Source organism: Monopterus albus, unplaced genomic scaffold (genome assembly GCF_001952655.1).
Source record: "Monopterus albus unplaced genomic scaffold, M_albus_1.0 scaffold235.1, whole genome shotgun sequence".
Lineage (NCBI taxonomy): Eukaryota > Metazoa > Chordata > Actinopteri > Synbranchiformes > Synbranchidae > Monopterus > Monopterus albus.
This window is the reverse complement of record NW_018128115.1, coordinates 749,906-767,320: the sequence shown is the minus strand read 5'-3', so window position 1 is coordinate 767,320 and position 17,415 is coordinate 749,906. Positions and strand designations below refer to the sequence as shown.

At 45.5% G+C, this 17,415-nt stretch overlaps 2 protein-coding genes across 5 annotated transcripts in view; one reads left to right on the top strand and one right to left on the bottom strand.

Moving 5' to 3' along the window:
- The first annotated feature begins 1,453 nt into the window (after positions 1-1,453).
- snrpb2 (small nuclear ribonucleoprotein polypeptide B2) lies at positions 1,454-5,237 on the top strand. 4 transcript variants are annotated; one of them, XM_020620249.1, is made up of 8 exons: positions 1,635-1,813; positions 1,937-1,961; positions 2,058-2,129; positions 2,394-2,566; positions 2,948-3,082; positions 4,214-4,249; positions 4,667-4,755; positions 4,839-5,237. In XM_020620249.1, exons 3-8 carry the CDS (start codon positions 2,066-2,068, stop codon positions 4,996-4,998), a joined length of 657 nt encoding a protein of 218 aa, XP_020475905.1. In that variant the 5' UTR covers positions 1,635-1,813; positions 1,937-1,961; positions 2,058-2,065; the 3' UTR covers positions 4,999-5,237. The 4 variants fall into 4 exon arrangements, with proteins under 4 accessions (XP_020475904.1, XP_020475906.1, XP_020475905.1 ...); XM_020620248.1 differs by lacking the exons at positions 1,635-1,813; positions 1,937-1,961 and adding an exon at positions 1,454-1,554; XM_020620250.1 differs by lacking the exons at positions 1,635-1,813; positions 1,937-1,961 and adding an exon at positions 1,467-1,543.
- A 928-nt stretch (positions 5,238-6,165) lies between these two features.
- The window catches only part of aplf (aprataxin and PNKP like factor), a 17,755-nt gene continuing 6,505 nt past the window's right edge, over positions 6,166-17,415 (bottom strand). Inside the window, exons 5-11 of the mRNA XM_020620237.1 lie at positions 16,401-16,569; positions 14,755-14,887; positions 11,729-11,892; positions 9,820-10,118; positions 8,424-8,540; positions 8,215-8,261; positions 6,166-7,232 (exon numbers count right to left, since the gene is read on the bottom strand). Coding sequence (XP_020475893.1) covers positions 7,027-7,232; positions 8,215-8,261; positions 8,424-8,540; positions 9,820-10,118; positions 11,729-11,892; positions 14,755-14,887; positions 16,401-16,569 — 1,135 coding nt within the window. The 3' untranslated portion in view covers positions 6,166-7,026. The remainder of the gene's footprint in view (positions 7,233-8,214; positions 8,262-8,423; positions 8,541-9,819; positions 10,119-11,728; positions 11,893-14,754; positions 14,888-16,400; positions 16,570-17,415) is intronic.

The window sequence follows — 17,415 nt, the reverse complement described above, 5'->3', positions numbered from 1 at the left end:
GTCACTAACTGTGTCCTCATACTTTCCCTGTACTTTTTTGTAGGTAGTCCTGGCTCTGGAATGAAATAGTTGAAATAGTTGTAGACATGTTACAACTTGCTGTGCTCACTCTGTTTGTGCAGTAGCTTGATTACATGTTTTCAAAGCTGCGACTGAAAAACTTCAGTGTTCTGCAGTTATATGTTTAGTACAGACACCTGTACTAATACAATCCAATAAGTACCTTCATCCTTTCATTATCTCTACCACTTATCTCATAGAGACTTGATGTAGAACATGTCACAACAACATTAACATAATGTGATAAACTAATTAAGTCACACTGAAGCAGAACAATACAAAGTGAACCACAGATGACATCTGGTACAAAGTTTGCTAAAGACGTCCGACACAGCTTCAACAGCCTGAATAAAATCATCAGTGGCTCCAGGTTTTCACTGTGAACTGGAACACAGTGTTTAGAGCTGGTTAACAAAAAATAAAAACGGCACTGCCTCCTAGAATCTACTCTACTCTCGGCCATTCCTGTTAGGGCTTGCCACAGTGAATCCGATTTGAATGAATAATTTTGGCAAGTGTTTTACACAGGATGCCCTTTCTGACACAACGCTCTCTATTTATCTGGGCTTGGGACCGACACAGAAGTCACTGGCTTGCAACCCCTGTGGCTAGATTTTAGTATTAATGAACTATATACAATGACTGTACACCGTTGTAAGGATATATATTAGCTCCAGCCAAAGTTCTGTTGCTGTTTTGTTGTAGTAGTTTAGTAACAAAAGTCAACAAAGTATAATAAATGTGAGAATATGATACATTTGTGCAGCACTGTAAGTGTATATGGTATGACACTGTAGCATTCATAGTATATAATGTAATTGAGTGATAGTATTTTTGGGTTAATAGATTTATGATATAGTATATAAAGCATTTTAGCAGCACACCATATTAACACAATCATTTATAGTATAGTATTGAATAGAACATATACTGTTAAATATACTAATACATGATATAGAATATAGTAAAACAAAGTACAAAATGTTACAGCAATTAAGAATAGAATATGCTGTAACATTGAGAATGGACTGTAATTGCCTAGTATGTTTGAACATACAGGAATCTGACTCTGGTACAGAGGCTCTCAGTGTGTTGTAAGACAACAGGAATAAAAAATAACAATGCGAACAGAAATAATAAAAAATAGCAGTAAAAATTCAAATAGGAAATATGTGCAATCAAAAATGGGAAAGGAATGAGAGGAAAAGAGAGACAGAAACATATATGCGTATATTTACTTTATGGCAGTTGAGTTTTCATACAACTTTATTGCACCGGAGTGATTGCTGTGTCCAGTCATACAGTCATAGATTGATATGAGTATGTTATAGCATAATATGTCAACTATTTTTTATTAATTGTTTTTGTTTATGAATACGCAGTAAGTTGTAAAGCCTCCTGACCTGCTGGTGGCGGTAGAGTTCACTATGATAAGAGCAGCAGCCGGGGTGACCTGTCGTGTTTCCTGTTGGACGTGAGAGCTGTGAGTGGAAAGTGAGTTTTTTCTATTTATGTAGCTTTGTCTGCCGCTGATCTACCTGCAAATTGGCTGAACGGGTTAATTTATATACATAATGTTTTATTTTCAGTGGAAGGCCACTAGCATTCGGTTGAAAGCTAATCGCCGCTAAGCTAACGTTATGAATGAGTGGAGCTGACGTTAGGCTAACGCATGCTAACGGGAGCTAAGCTGTTCCACTAACTCACTTGATAAAACGTGCTGATAAAACAAAGAACCCGCTTCAGGTGGAAAGTGAGTTTGTAAAACCACCGTGTTTCCGTAATGCCTCTAACTAGTAGCTTATTCGTGCAGTATTGAAAGTTTAATCAGATGTAAAATAACTTTGTGCGTGTTTCTTTTCTGTCATAAATAAAGAAGCAAAGGTTTCATCATTTACAAGGTCTGAATGTAAACTAACCTCAGCATCATATTAACCTTGAAGAAAGAACTGAAGTAGATGGAAACTGTTAAACCTAAGCTCCTGTGGTTTCCTCAGGCTCCACCATGGATATCCGACCCAACCACACCATCTATATCAACAATATCAATGACAAAATCAAGAAGGAAGGTGAGTGTACACTGATCCACCCTGCACAGACTCAGGTGTGGCTGTAACTAGTGAATATCCATCACTGATCCTTCTGCAGCTGATTCCAAACAGTACGATACACTGGGACTGTACATGTACACTGTACCATCATCAGTACTGAAGTATACTCATCACACAGGAATTTCCCCACTGTGGGAGCAGTAAAGTCCTATCGACCTACATAATCGTGGTCACAGCAGTGTCACTGCAGTCTGACAGGTTTTGTCTCATCTTCATCCTCAGAGCTGAAGCGCTCGCTCTACGCGCTCTTCTCTCAGTTCGGGCAGATCATCGACATCGTGGCCATGAAGACCATGCCAATGAGGGGACAGGCCTTCGTCGTCTTCAAAGAGCTCGCTGCTGCCACCAATGCCCTGAGGCAGCTGCAGGGCTTCCCCTTCTACAACAAGCCCATGGTAGGACAACGAAGCTGCCCTCACAGTGGTCACCAGTTTAACAGGCTTCACGAGCTCCCTTTTTATATTTGTAGCTTAAAGCCCATCGACTCAAAATGGTCAAATGTAACAAAAACATAGCTGTTTTTTCAGTGGTTTATCTGCCCATTGGTTCTGCCCCTTAGCTGGGTCCAGGTCATGGTCATTATATTACTGAGAATGATTGGGAAGGACTAATATGAATGTCCATTGATTTATGGACATTTATAGATAATTGTAGGGCTTATTACGGATTGTCTGAAATGAGCATGAAAAACGTATTAAATTCATTTAAAAAGTCTTAAATCTAAAGGGATCAATACGGCAGAAACAGTGTTGACAGTACTCACCATTGTTTTCCAGAGGATACAGTACGCAAAGACCGACTCTGAGGTCATCACCAAGGTCAAGGGCTCCTCTGCCGACAAGGAGAAGAAGAAGGAGAAGAAGAAGAAGGCTCAGGAGCTGGCAGCTAACGCCACAAAGAAGCCAGCAGCGGTGAGTGAAGCTTCGTTCAGCAACACTGAGTTTAGGTTCACAAACGCAGCCATTGGTCTGTCACCACTCGCTGTTCGCTTGTGTTTGAGCTCCTTCATTACAGTTCTCACATTCAGTGTAGACCGTTCGTTCCCGAGCCCCCAGGTAGCCATTCGATTCTGCTCACTTCAGGACTGGATTTTTCAGTTTCAAGCAAGCAATCTTTATTTATATAGCACCTTTCTAAATGTAAGACACAAAGTGCTGCACATCAGATGAAAACAAAATAAAAACACATTACACAGACGCACTAAAACGCTGCAGATGGCAGTTCTCTCCACACAGTGGGGTCGAATCACAGACTGAGATGTCACTGGCAACATATACATGAAGAACCTTCTATAAACACTTGCATTGTACAAACATCTATGAGGCACATGACCCAGGAGGATGAGCCTCCATCAGACCAGAGCCACATGACCCCCCCCTGTCCAGACAAAGACCTGCTAGAAGACCGGACTGCACAACCAAAACACCCAGACACATCATTCCTACAGGGAGAGAGGAAGGACAAATGGTTTCTTATAGAAATCTCTTCAGATGAATCGGCTGGGCCGATATAATCGCCGACACTAGCTCGCTGCGTGTTTCTGTGTCAGGGCCAGCGTCTGCTGTCAGAGAGCTCCGACACGACTGAGTCATCCTGACGCAGTAACGTCGTCTTTCACACGTCCCTTAGTCACAATCGTACAGTAACTACATCCAGAAAAATGTTTGTCTGTTATGATCAGACTTTTAAATATCAGCCTAATGAATCCAGGCTTTGCTCCAGTTAGCGTTCGTGCTAATACTCGCTGTGTGCAGAGCATCAAACCTTCGACCGTACTACGACATCCCAGTGACACAGCGACCGCCGTGTACAACGCTCTAGCAGCCACATGACACTGCTTCCTCCTCAGCTGGGACCTGACGGCGTCTGGGTCCTTGAACTTTACACATCACTGTGGTTTAACAGTGAGACTGATGGCTGAAAGGTGTCAAGAAATATTTTAATAACCAGTTTATTTCTCATCATCCCTGCCTTTTGTCTTGGTGTGTGAAGAGAGACTGGTGTGGACATGTTGTTCACTCACCCTCTGTGTTTGTTTGCAGGCGTCAGCAGCACCTGTGCACACGCCTGTAGTGCAGGTAAGATTGTCGACAGGAGCACACGGTGTTTTAACATTACAGGACCAACATCAACACAAACTAAGAACCAGGTGACGATGAATGAAGGCAAAACAAACTAAAAACAGGAAGTAACAGTTGTCAGCATGAAGAAACTAAAATGAGCTAAATCAGACAATTTGCTAAGGAATCACCAAGACTATATAGCTCTAACTAGCTGCAGTACTGCAGCTAGTTAGAGCTATATAGTCTCTAACTAGCTGGCAGTACTGCAGCTAGTTAGAGCTATATAGTAGCTAGTTTCTGCCTCTGGTCACTGTTCTTATCAAACTGATTTGTCAGAAAGATTCTGGTCTTACCTGGTTGAAGAGCAGGGTTGTGTAGTTGTCACATTGCACCTTTGGGGGGCAGCACTGACCAGGGCCTCTGTCTTCTCAGGTTCCAGACAACCCGCCCAACTACATCCTGTTCCTCAACAACCTTCCGGAAGAGACCAATGAGATGATGCTGTCCATGCTGTTCAACCAGTGAGTGCTGCGCTCACTGTCCATGCTGTTTAATCCTGCTTTGACATGAGGCCGGTGTGTAAACGTGTCCCTGTCCCGTGCAGGTTTCCTGGTTTCAAAGAGGTGCGGCTTGTCCCGGGGAAACACGACATCGCCTTCGTGGAGTTTGAGAGTGACACGCAGGCAGGCGTGGCTAAAGACGCGCTGCAGGGCTTCAGGATCACAGCGACCTGCGCCATGAAGATCACCTACGCCAAGAAGTAGCTCCTAGCTTCAACACAGTGACTATGGAGGGGTGGGGGGGGGGCCCCTGGCTTTCCATTGGGTTCACGGGTTCTTGAGATTTTTGTAAATCGTACAGAGCGTTTTGTTTTATTTTTTTCCTTTTTGGTTTGTTTTCTACTTAGTTTTTTGGTTAAATCTGTCCCATCAGTCATGGAGAAGAGAAACATCTCTGGCCTGCATCGTATTTTGTAAACTGTGAAATAAAAGCTTTTTACACAGTCGCGGCCTCAGAGCTGGTACCTGCTGATGTTCGTCTCTCAACTCCTCGTTACTCAGCTGCTCTGTGTGAGGCTGCAGAGACAGAACAATCCCTGGCTGTGTGAGGCCTGTTGTCTTCATCTCCACACACGTCTTGTGTTTATGAACTGAAACATTTCTTTTGGTTTTTGACTCAGACAACATGCACAGGGGCAAGAGAGCGTAAATGACCCCTTTGGAATCACCAGAGTTTACGTATAAATTAGTCTTGGAATATGGTCGTCATTGCACATCACTCAAACATTCACGGTGCAGGTTAGAAACCCTTATCACCAGGGAGCACACGCGATCGTACAAGCAAAGCTCAGGTGGAGCAGCTTTCACTTTAGGCTCTGACTTGTTTTATTTCTACAACTAATAAGCAAACTATTCAGTCACACGGCTACTTGTTATGAAAGAAATAGTTGGAATTTCAAGCACTTTCCAAACCTTTAAAACATTTAAATTCAAGCTGTTTCAAGGACTTCAAGGCCCCCCCAGTATGAACCCCCGTTCTGTATGACATGAAAATCTATGAGCCGACTCATGAACCTTCTTTAAGTTGTGTAATCCAGCAGCAAATGCAACGGCTGAGTTTTATCAGCAAACTGCACAGAAATGAAGTGAAACATCCATGAAAAGGTAGAAACCGAACAGCTGCATGAGAACAAAACGGGCAGCAGTGATTTCATGTAAATGGGGTCCAACCATTAGTCTGCTGCTTTAAGCTGCAGTGATGGACAGTGAGCTCCAGGTGGCGTCCTGGGGAGCTCCCAATTACACTGGAGGTCAAAATATTTGATGGCCTTTTCTATAATCAGTCTGTTGGTATGACAGGAAGTAGAGAAACCTGCGTGATGCTGCGGCTGCCGTCATTAGGACGGGTACTACGGGTCTGGTTCGGTTTGCTCAGAGTGAACAAAAGAAACTCTGACTTCCACCATATGCCCTAATGTACGTGGGCACTTCGTCAAGGTGGAATCGATTCAGTATTTTCCAGCAGAGTTTCATACTTGACACAGGACCAAAGGGCAGTGGTTCCCAAAGTGGGCGCCCTGAAAATACGGTACACTGTACAAGACGAGGCAGTTGTGGCTCGGGTGCTGTGGCAGAACATTTCCTTTGAATGGTGCCGTGTGAGAGATGTCATTTACAGAAAACATAGTGGCTGATTAATTAATGAAATACAACCAAGTGTTGTTTTTCTTGTAAAAGATGCTGGAAATTGTTCAGAGGTTGTTAGACAGCAGACAAAAACCCTGTTAGACAACACCATGACACCGAGGCAGCAGATTCTGATTTCACTGGTTGTATTTGAAGAATGGAAGAAAACCAGTCCAACAGCAAAAAGAGTCAAATTATAAAAGATCTAAAACTCCTTAACTGTACATATTTACAAGGACACAGGTTCATAAGTGTGAAACAGTGTGTGGCATTCATGTCGACAGCAAAGTAAGAATTTCACTGTACAGGGAAACACGTTTCCTAACTGTGCATATGACAATAAACACTGACTTGACTCTGAAAACGAACTTGATAAAATACAATGAAAACCATCACATCCAGGACTCATGCTCCCGGCAACACCACTGGAGTTCCCCCAGTGATTCCCAGAGCATTCCCAGAGCATTCCCAGTTTACAAACAGAGGTTTGTTCGAGTCTCAGAACACAAACTTTGTTTATCTCCTGTAAACACATTTCTAAACTCGCATAAAAAGCTGCATGAGTCAGTTTTCACACCGACCTGTTTCCCGCTTTAGAACAAACACCTACTTCCTCCTCTTCACGAAGGCCGCTGCTTCTTTCTGCAGCCGTCTGACGTCCTCCTTGCCGCTGTCGTCGGAGTCAGGAGGGACGTAGTCTGAGTCTTCGCCCACGTCCTCGCTGTCGTCATTGATGAAGCTGTCGTCGTCCTCAGAGTCTTCCTCCTCATCATCAGCGGGGAACTTTTTGGGGATGGTACGAGTAGAGCAAGCTACAGAAACATGGAAAGTGTGAGCATGTTTACAGGGTGATACAACCCGGAGTGAGTCACAGGAGGGAACGAGGCTGGGTTTAACGTCTCCTCCTCTGCACATACGGCCTGTCGTCATCATTCGCCACCTGCCCCTCACAGACCAGTAACAATAAAAATGGAGGCAAGCAACGACAGCAACATGTGGTGGACGTTTATGGAGAAGCTTCTGATCAGGACAAACTGGAAGGAACATATCGTAACCCAGTGGTTTGGGAGGAAACTGGGCCATTTGACCGCCACACACACCACCTGGTTGTTATTCTTGTGCAACGTGGCTCACATCTCAGTTACATCTGTGCACGTGTGGCGGTTTAGGAGCTCAGTGGTGTTCACACTGGAGCCGGGTACAGGGCGCTGACATGGACGGGAAGCAGCGACACAAGGTCAGAGCTTAGTGAGACATCAGGGGACTGACACAGTAGAAACATCAGAAATAACAGGCAACACTGAAACACATCTGCCTTATATTCTGTAAGTGTGTGTCACCAATGGCCTGACACACGTAGGAGTGTCCAGCAAATTTGTAAAATGATGTTTTTACTTTGTCACTATGAGTTATTACATTTATGTAATACAATAAAATATGTGAAGCAAAGCTATGTGCCGTAACATGGTTTGGTATTTTTATTTTACTTCATCTTCAGTATATTTTATTTCTAGTCCTTGTTCGTCCCTGAGTGAAAACCCTCTGCTCTGATGGCCAACACATGGCCTCCGTCACTTCTTCAGTCTCTCAGAACAAACGGGGAACAACATGTTTATCAGTGAAGAGTGTTTGTTTCATTAAGAGGAGGAGGAGGAGGAGGAGGAGGAGGTGAGGGGCTGAAGGACCCTGAAGCTCTGGCGACAGCTCCTCCTTCTGAGGTCGGACTGTTGCTAAACCTGCTGTCAGAGCCAAGACAACTTGAAAACATCATGTAACACACAAAGACCAGCCTACCTGGTTTCTCAGTGTGTTTGTACTCCTTCCTGTGGACGGGATTCTTCCTGTGATGGAAACAAACAGTCAGCGTGAAACATGAAGACGTTTTTCAGTCATAAATCAGATTCAATCACTTGTGCCTGGGACCTCCTGACTAACTTCCCATCATCCCCTTCACTCCCTCCTTTTCCTCTGGTGCTGATCATGCCGGAGCTGTGCTATCTGACCTGTAGCAGTCGGCGCCGTAGGGGCACTCGGGTCGGTCGGCCTCCTCTGTCTCCTCCTCCGCCTCGTAGTCACTGTCACCGGGGTGACTGCACTCCTGGAAATGGACCAGGTTCTTCCTGGAAAACAAACATCTTTTAGAGGTGATGAACTCCTTATGTGTGCACAGCAGGGCCCACTGCTGCTGCTCGCTATGCAACCTTTATTTATCACAGCAGACAGCGGAGGAGAGGCCCCACAGGGCCAACTCTGAGGCATCTCAGTCCAGGAACTAGAAGGTGGTGCAAACTAACATCAGGAAGGCAGGTCCGGCAGAAGGCTGAGTGAGGAACACAGCCTCATGGCTTCACCTACAGCCCAGATGACCACAGTGTGTCACAGTCAGTGACCAGTCCACTGCCCACCTACAAAGTCCTTATTATATCTCGGTGGCCTGTAAATGACAGCACACAGTACAGGATCCGAACGACCCACCTCAAGTAAAGTCATTTCAAAACTAGAAAACGTAGGCAGGGGTAAAGTACACTGCCTACAAAAAAAGGTTGCTTTAAAAACACACGCTGTCCCTCGTCACCACCCACAACAAACACCAGGTAGCAGCACAACCCGCCGGCAAGAGGTCCGTAAAAGCACTAAAATCCCCGGCATCCACCCAAGTCTCTGTGAGAAAGAGAGGATCCAAATCCATATAGTTAAAAAAGTCCCTTAAAATAAAGGTTTTGTTCCTCAGCGAGCGGACATTCACCAGGCCAAACCTTGCCAGGTGCCGGGCTTGAGGCACCACCGGTTGCAAAACCGGTCAAAGCGGCTTCAAAGCACAAAGATCCACCCCACGCAGGTGAAGCCGAGCGGGGGAAGGCAGGGGCTAGACGAAGAGTATGTAAGATGAGCCTTTAGTCTCACCAACTGCCCACTACACCGGCCCCACCAACGGAAACGTTTCCGCCAGGGGAACAAGGCCGAGGCCTGGAGCAAATAAGCCGGGATCCCCGATAAAACCGGGGGAACAGTTCCTCGTCCGTCACGTCTAAGCACACATAGATCCCCGCCCTTAAATTGAAGGTCCAAAAGGAACCGGCGATCATACACCAGCAGAGACTCAGTCCTTGATACACCAACAATTAAAAACGCCACAATCATCAGCCAGAATGAGAGCAACAGACGAGCAGCCACCAACACTGGTGCCATCTTGGATGCCTTCAACTTTAACTTAATGCTGCAAGTTAAATGTGAGAAGGAAAACCTGAGGAAACGAGCCGAGAGCTCCCGTCTCTGACAAGAAGGAGCTGAGTCAGGTTGTGGCTCCATCAGCTCAGGTGTGCTCCTCACCTGGAAAATCACAGTAAGACCTCTGTGACAGGACCTGAAATAAAGCCCAGTCAGCCTGGGTAACAGTACCTGTAGCAGTCCTTCCTGTATGGACATGGTGTCCTGAGCCGGGGTCTGGATGGGGCGGGGACGGACCCGATGGACTCTGCGTGTTTCATCATCCGTTGTCCATGTTTTGACTTCCTGTCCTCCTCCTCAGATTCACCGATGTCAGAAGGCCATGTAGTGGTGTTTCTGTCAGCTGCGGACGTCTCGCCTCCTGCTCCTGCCTCTTCCACCTCCACAGTGAAGCCGGTAGACTCATCGCTCACCTCAGACCTGGTGGATCCACTCAGGTACCTGACCGTGGGCTCCTTTGAGGGGGCACCCTGAGACAAACCATGTCAAAGGATTCTCATTAGTCTGTGAGAACTGATGATTAGTTAACCTGCTGGGGATCTAGTTTAACCCCTTGATTAATCATTTACTTTATAAAGGAAAAATTCTCATCACAAGATCCTAGACTACAAGGTGACGTCTGCAGGTGTCGACCAAGAGTCCAAAGCCCACAGACATCTTCAATTTACAGAGAACTTGTCTTTTTGGTAACACTTTATAACCAAAATATTTCCAAAGCATCTCCAAAGAAGTTTCCCAGGAAAAAAAACACGTCATTTGGTTCTAATTCCAGGTAAAACACAGTGTGATCCCTTATTTCTAAAAGCAAACACAACCTGGAGCAGGTGAGCTGCACGTGCAATGTGCAGATGTGTTTACAGACAAACAGATAATTCAGCATAAGCAAAAATAAAGTTTCCAGTTATAAAAGAATGAGAGATGGAGCATTGAGTGTGAATGAAACTCACATGGAATCAGTAAGAGACTGGACACTTACTGGGCCTTGTTTAAAGGAACCACTGTGGCTGATCAGGATCTGCCTGCACAAGTGGTGTTTGGGTGCGTCCGTGCTCATTTCGGTAATTTGACAACGAGCAAAAACAGTTCAAGTGTCGGCACAAGTAGCAAAAGGGCTGTACTTGATCTCCTCATTAAAGCAGGGGCGTGTTTTGGGCGTGACATGCAATTATCCAATCAGTGTGTGACCTCACATCCCCTTTAAGAGACATGTGAGTCTGAACGTTTGGCGGATTGCTAGCACAGTGGACACGCTTACCTGGACACACCCGTCAACAGGTGGCTGCTTGGTCAAAAGTCAACGTGATGTGCCTGTCGTGAAAACAGTAATAGCGCAGCTAGGAAATTAGGAAACACAGACAGGCTGCCTGCGCTGCATGCCATGGGGCCGCTGTGTCTAACTGAACTGGTAACAACTTTGTGTCTGTTTTTCCCTTGACTAGAATCAAACTACTTTCCAGGAAACTTTCAGGGAATCATGGACTTGTAAAATAAAAGCCTTACAAATAAGTTAAAAAAAGTACCGTCAATTAATTGTAAGCTGAGACTCTCACTGACTAACGGACTAAATGCTGTGCACTTCGAAAGGCACCATAGTGGTATGTGTTTACCGTTAGTCCTAATTTACGACACTAGGGTTTATGGTAGTACTTTAACATATTTTAATTTACAGCAGCATTTATTTTGATTTACTCTGTTTAACTGAAAAGGAGGCAGATGGATGGATTTAAAAAATCAAAGCTGGAGATAGGATAAGGATAATAACCTTTATTGGCCAAGTATGTTACACACGAGTTTGTTTCTGGTACAGAACCGATGGCAGCCATCTGCAGCGCCAACTCAACCGATGGCTCTAACCATTGGGGGCAACGAGGGGGTTCAGTGTCTTGCCCAAGGACACTTCGACACGTGGACTGGAGGTACCGAGATTCAAACCTTCAACCTTCTGGTTGGGAGACGACTGCTCTACCCACTGAACCACTGTTGCCTCCCCACATGAATCTCTAAAATAAAAAAGTTGAACAACTCCACTCACTTAAGCTACAGCAATGCACAGTAACACCCACTAACAGTTATACTTAACTGTTTTAGACTGAGCTGCTTCTTCTCCATTCATCTTCATCTTCCTCTTCTCCTCCTCCCCAATAAGCCCCGCCTCCACAGCTGCAGTGGGCGTGGCCTGTTTGGCTGCTGTTTGTTTAGTGCTGCTTGATGCAGGTGCTTTTTTCCTCTTCACAGCCGATTGAACTAAAACAAAGAAACGTTATTTGCCCAGGGTTTCACAGGAACAAGAGGCTGATCGATACTACACAAGTCAAAGTTGTGTACAAGTATGTTAGGTATTTTTAGTTAGACAGATATTGGTTAAATACTTTATGTATTAGAAATGTTTTAGAGTAGACAGGATGTCTAGTTAGACTGTTAATGCTTAGTCATTCTCATGAGTTTCTACAGGGTACATCTGGTCAAGGATAACTAGAGAGAAGAGTTGATGACTGTCAGCAGACAGGGTGTTTAATATTATTATTATGACGTGTATAACTGTAGCCTTAGCCATAATATGTTCTTATGTTTAATGTCATGACATGTCACTAGAGGTCGTGTTAGAATGTTTTAGCTACACACCACTTAATCAACAGACAATCACACATTGATTTTTCCTCATGCTTTGACTACTGCTCTGGCCAGCTGCAAAGCTGTCCCTGGGAGACGCTGCGGCTTGGTGTCTCCTGTTAGCATGTTATTAGCCCGAGGCGATATAATGTATAGCCCTGTTGGGTTCAGGGTCTTTCATCTTTCAGCTGCCTGCGTGCATGTTGGAGGTGCAAGATACCTGAGCGTGTAATGTTAATTTTTACCTGTGTTCATTGAATAAATCAGGACTGTTTTCAAGCTACTTGGACTGCTTCGTCTCTCAGAGTTAGCATGGTAAAAAGTACCGACTGCAACAAGTACTTCCTTCTGCAGTAAACTGTCTCCTGGGACTGTGACAGTAGTAGTCATCAAAGCTCTTGGAGCTGCTCCAGGTGGAGCTCCTTTTAACAGCTTTATATAGTTAGCTTAGTCCAGGGGTTCCCTACTTATGGCTCAGGCCCCTCCAAGGGGTCTCTAGATAAATTGTCACATGATTCATAGACAGGAAAGAAGAAAAATACAGAAAGAAATCTCAGAAGACGAAGACGAAGAAGAAGCTGAACAGGGTCACAGAGTCGTCTCACTGGCTTTAGATATTCATCAGGCCTCAGTCAGACATACTGTCTATACATGGAGATGATATGATGCTGTGGCAACCATACACAAAATACTGAACAGGTGTGGTATCCATGGCAGGACGCCACAGAGGAAGCCATCATTCCCCACTATGAGATGAAGATGCCTTCATCCGCTTTATCCGAGACCGGGTCACGGGGGCAGTAGTCCGAGCAGAGCCTCCCAGACTTCCCTCTCCCCACACACCTCCTCTAGCTGCTCAGGAGGAACCCCAAGGTCTTCCCAGGCCAGCCGGGAGACAGTCTCTCCAACGTGTCCTGGGCCTGCCCTGAGGCCTTCTCCTAGAGGGACATGCCCGGAATACCTCCCCAGGGAGGCGTCCAGGGGGGCATCCTAAACAGGTGCCCGAACCACCTCAACTGGTTCCGCTCTATGTGGAGGAGCAGTGGCTCTACTCCGAGCTCCTCATGGGTGACTGAGCTCCGCACCCTATCCCTAAGGGTGCACCCAGCCACTCTCCGGAGGAAACTCATTTCTGTCGCTTGTATCCACGATCTCACTCTTTCGGTCATGATCCAAAGTTCATGGCCATAGGTGAGGGTAGGAACGTAGATCTACCGGTAAATTGAGAGGTTCGCCTTACGACTCAGCTCCTTCTTCACCACAACGGGCCGGTACAGAGACTGCATTACTGCGGACGCTGCACCGATCCATCTGTCAACCTGCCGCTCCATTTTTCCCTCACTTGTGAACAAGATCCCGAGATACTTAAACTCCTCCACTTGAGGGAGCAACTCGCCCTGAACCCGGAGAGAGCAGTCCACCTTTTCTGACTGAGAACCATGGCCTCAGGTTTGGAGGTGCTAATTCTCATCCCTGCCGCTTCACACTCGGCTGCAAACCCCTCCAGTGCACGCTGTAGGTCTTGAACTGATGAAGCCAACAGAACCACATCATCCACAAAAAGCAGGGATGAGATTCTGTGGCCACCAAAACAGACACCCTCCATTCCCTGGCTGTGCTTAGAAATTCTGTCCATAAAAATAATGAACAGAATCGATGACAAAGGGCAGCTTTGGTGGAGTCCAACATGCACTGGAAACAGGTATGACTTACTTCAAGTCAGGTATAGACCTTACTATTATTATTACTACAGAGGAAAAACCCAACAAACACCCCCTGAGAAGCACTTGGCGACGGGGGGAGGAAAAGCTCCCTTTAATGGAACAAACCTCTGACAGACCCCTTGGTGGGCGGCCTTCTGCCTCGACCGGTTGAGGCAGGTGGATAGAGGAGAGAGAGAAGAAAGCAACAAACACTGGGCATCACATTTTGCCAATAATGTCACTGTTATAGAAAGAGAAGGATTTAGTTTTATCACCATATAGTATTGAATTATGCTGCTACTAAAGTATTGTAGTATTTTTATATGACATCCTATCACGCAACTCTTATCATTTTCACATTGTGTATTAAAACAGTAACTTGTATATTACATATAATGAACACTTTTATGTTTAACCCTGTACAGTTTAAATTTGATTTGATTAATTTTTATAAGATTTTTATTCCATGTAAATAAATATAAAATACTCTGGTGCGCTATCTGTCTGAGATTCAGTTTAGAGCTGTGCATTCAGCAGAGAAATAAGTGTAGAGATGTTTGGGACTTTCCGGTGATAATATTTCACCACCCATGACCTGAGGCTGAGCTGAAACTGAAGCTGTCACCACAAACAAACAAGTTCGCTGATGCATCAGAGGTTCTTGTTGCCATTTTGTGGGCGTGTCCAGTGAACACCTTCTCTGTGTCACTGGACAGCGGTGACTTCTACAGACAAACACTTACGCCTGTTTCTCTGTTGTCCAGTAATGAAAACAGAAATATGAACACAGTACCTTTCAAGGCGGAGGAGGGGCTTGTCGTTGCTACAGCCGCCATCATCCACGCAGGTAAATGTCTCTTCTTCTCTGCCGATGGAGCCACGTCACTGTGGTAGCCCTCCACTTCTGTTGGTTGTGCAGAGCCATCCTGTGTGAAACAAAACAGCAAACCACTTGATGACTGGCTGCCTGCAGATTAGTTCTGGTGTGTGACTGGTTCTTCAGCTCCACACAGTGATGCACATCAAGCAGGCTGATTCAAGAGCCATGATTTTTACTTCACAATGATACAAACACAGAACAGCAGCAGATTCTTAAATCTGACATGAAAAGTGCAAATCATTGGCAGCTGTTCTCTGTCCACTTTCTTAGAGCAGACACACACCAAGCCGACGGTCACCACTGGTGAGCGTCTGTCAGGGCTGGTCATCCCAGTATGTCCTGCACCACTGGCACTAGTCAGTCCCTGTCGGTGGCTTTTCGGCTGATTCGACATGTTGAATCTACATCGGGGGTCAGGCCTCGTCGGAGAAAGAGAGAGACCACTCTGATTGGTTGTTGAGCTTAGCAAATCAGCACACAAGAATGAGAAGTGTTTTGTTTACAGCTTATACTTCCGTGTTCTGGCTCTGCTTCTTTCCCTTTCTGAATGGTAACCACAGACACCGCCACCTGCTGGTAGGATGAGTTATTTCTGTTACACAGGAGCAGAACATACATGCCAGTCGGCTGTTGGCTGTCATCTGTGCCACTTTTTCAGTCCGACTGGCCCAAACAAAGCTGACATGAGGTGACGCAGCAGTCGACCTACGTTGCCGCTGGGTCGTTCACGTCGGCTTGGTGTGTCTCTGCCTTTAGGCTGCATTCAGATTAACTTTAGCAAAAAGCTCAACGTCTGCAGCAACACGTCATCCAAACACTTGTATCATTAGGAGGACAATCACCTTTATTGGCCAAGTATGTTACACACAAGGAATTTGTTTCCAGTACAGAACCGAGGCAGCCATCTGCGGCGCCACCTCAACCGATGGCTCTAACTATTGAGGGCAACGGGGGGGGGGGGGGGGTCAGTGCCCAAGGACACTTCGACACGTGGACTGCAAATATCAACAGCTTATTTCTCTTCTTCCTTCTCCCATGAATCATGTGGTGACCCCTCAGAGTTACCTGGTGACCCTTTGGAGGGACCCGAGCCATAGGTTGGGAACCCTAGCTGTATATGACGTAGTTAAAACCAGCTGCAACATTAAAACCTTGCTGAAGCTTTGATCACTCAGGATCAATAATCTGATCATTCACAGGATATGTTTTAAGCAGGATTTTGAACGCAGGACCTTTATGTGTAATGAAGTATCTTCACGGGTACTTTTACCGAGAATGTGAGTATTTCTGCCACTGATGGTTTCTACTTCAATGAATGCCTGTTTCCTGATAATACACAGAATTTAATACCTGAAAAATAAGTAAATAAATAAAAAAACAAATAAAAACAAGTTTTCATCATGAACATTTTGATGTGAAAACCTACTGTCAGTGCTTGTCTAGTATCTAGATGACTACATGCTCTTGGTCAGCACAATGTGTGGTGAAAACAGATCCACATGCTCCGATTTCCAGCTCTGAGGTTTAGAACAAGCACATTTATCTGTGTGGCTTCAAACCTTATGCAAACGTCTGTTGGCTTGGTGCTCGTTCGACAGAGCTGCTGACGTCAGCTCCTCATGTGGCGAAGTCCGACCCTGGTCCTGTCCAGTCACAGCAGGTATGTTCACATTTGACTTGGAAGAAACAGGACGGTGGTCCTCTTCTTCTTCAGTCGTCTGACTGTTTCTACAGGAAATGACATTTGACAGAAAGTAAAAATGACATTCAGCCTGAATAACTCCAAAGTCTAATAACAGCCATCACTGTTCACAGTGTCTGAAGGAAGACAGAACCACTGGTTACACTGGTCCACCAGTCCCTCACACTGCACAGAACATGGTGGAGTTGTTTGTTGGAAACAGACGGTGTGGCTCACTGGGGGGTGGGGGGGTGGACAACAGTGGAGGTCTACGGCACAGAGCGCTAAGCTGAACCGAGGTCTGGACTCACATGACGGTGAGGACACCACATTCACTGATGCTGCTGGTCTCTGGACGGGGGTTATGGGAAATAAACAGAAGAAATCACCAGCTGTGTCTTAATTCTGGAATTTGCACATGAATTTCACATGAGCTTCAGCTGCTCTGAACACGGTAACATTTGCCCGAGCGTTCTCTCCAATCTGTGTGATCTTCAGAGATGCAGCAGGACAGTGGAGGGGACGGTGACCCGGAGGGAAAAGTCTTTAATAAACCTCTTTATGCTGCTGTTGATAAATTTCAATCAGGCTTTAGGTCCCGGCACAGCATTGAATCCACGCTATTGAAGGTACACAATGATATTCTTACAGTGCTTGATGCAAAGAGTCCCGTTGTTCTGGTGCTTCTAGATCTCACAGCAGCCTTTCCCGTCTTGAACATTGCGTCGGCTTGTGTGGTGCTGTGCTCAAATCGTTTATTTCTTTTCTGACCAATAGGACCTTTTCAGTTATGATCAATGATTCTACCTCTGCAATAGCCCCTCTCTCTTCGGGTGTTCCCCAAGGTTCAATCCTGGCACCTATTCTTTTCTCATTATATATGTTACCGTTAG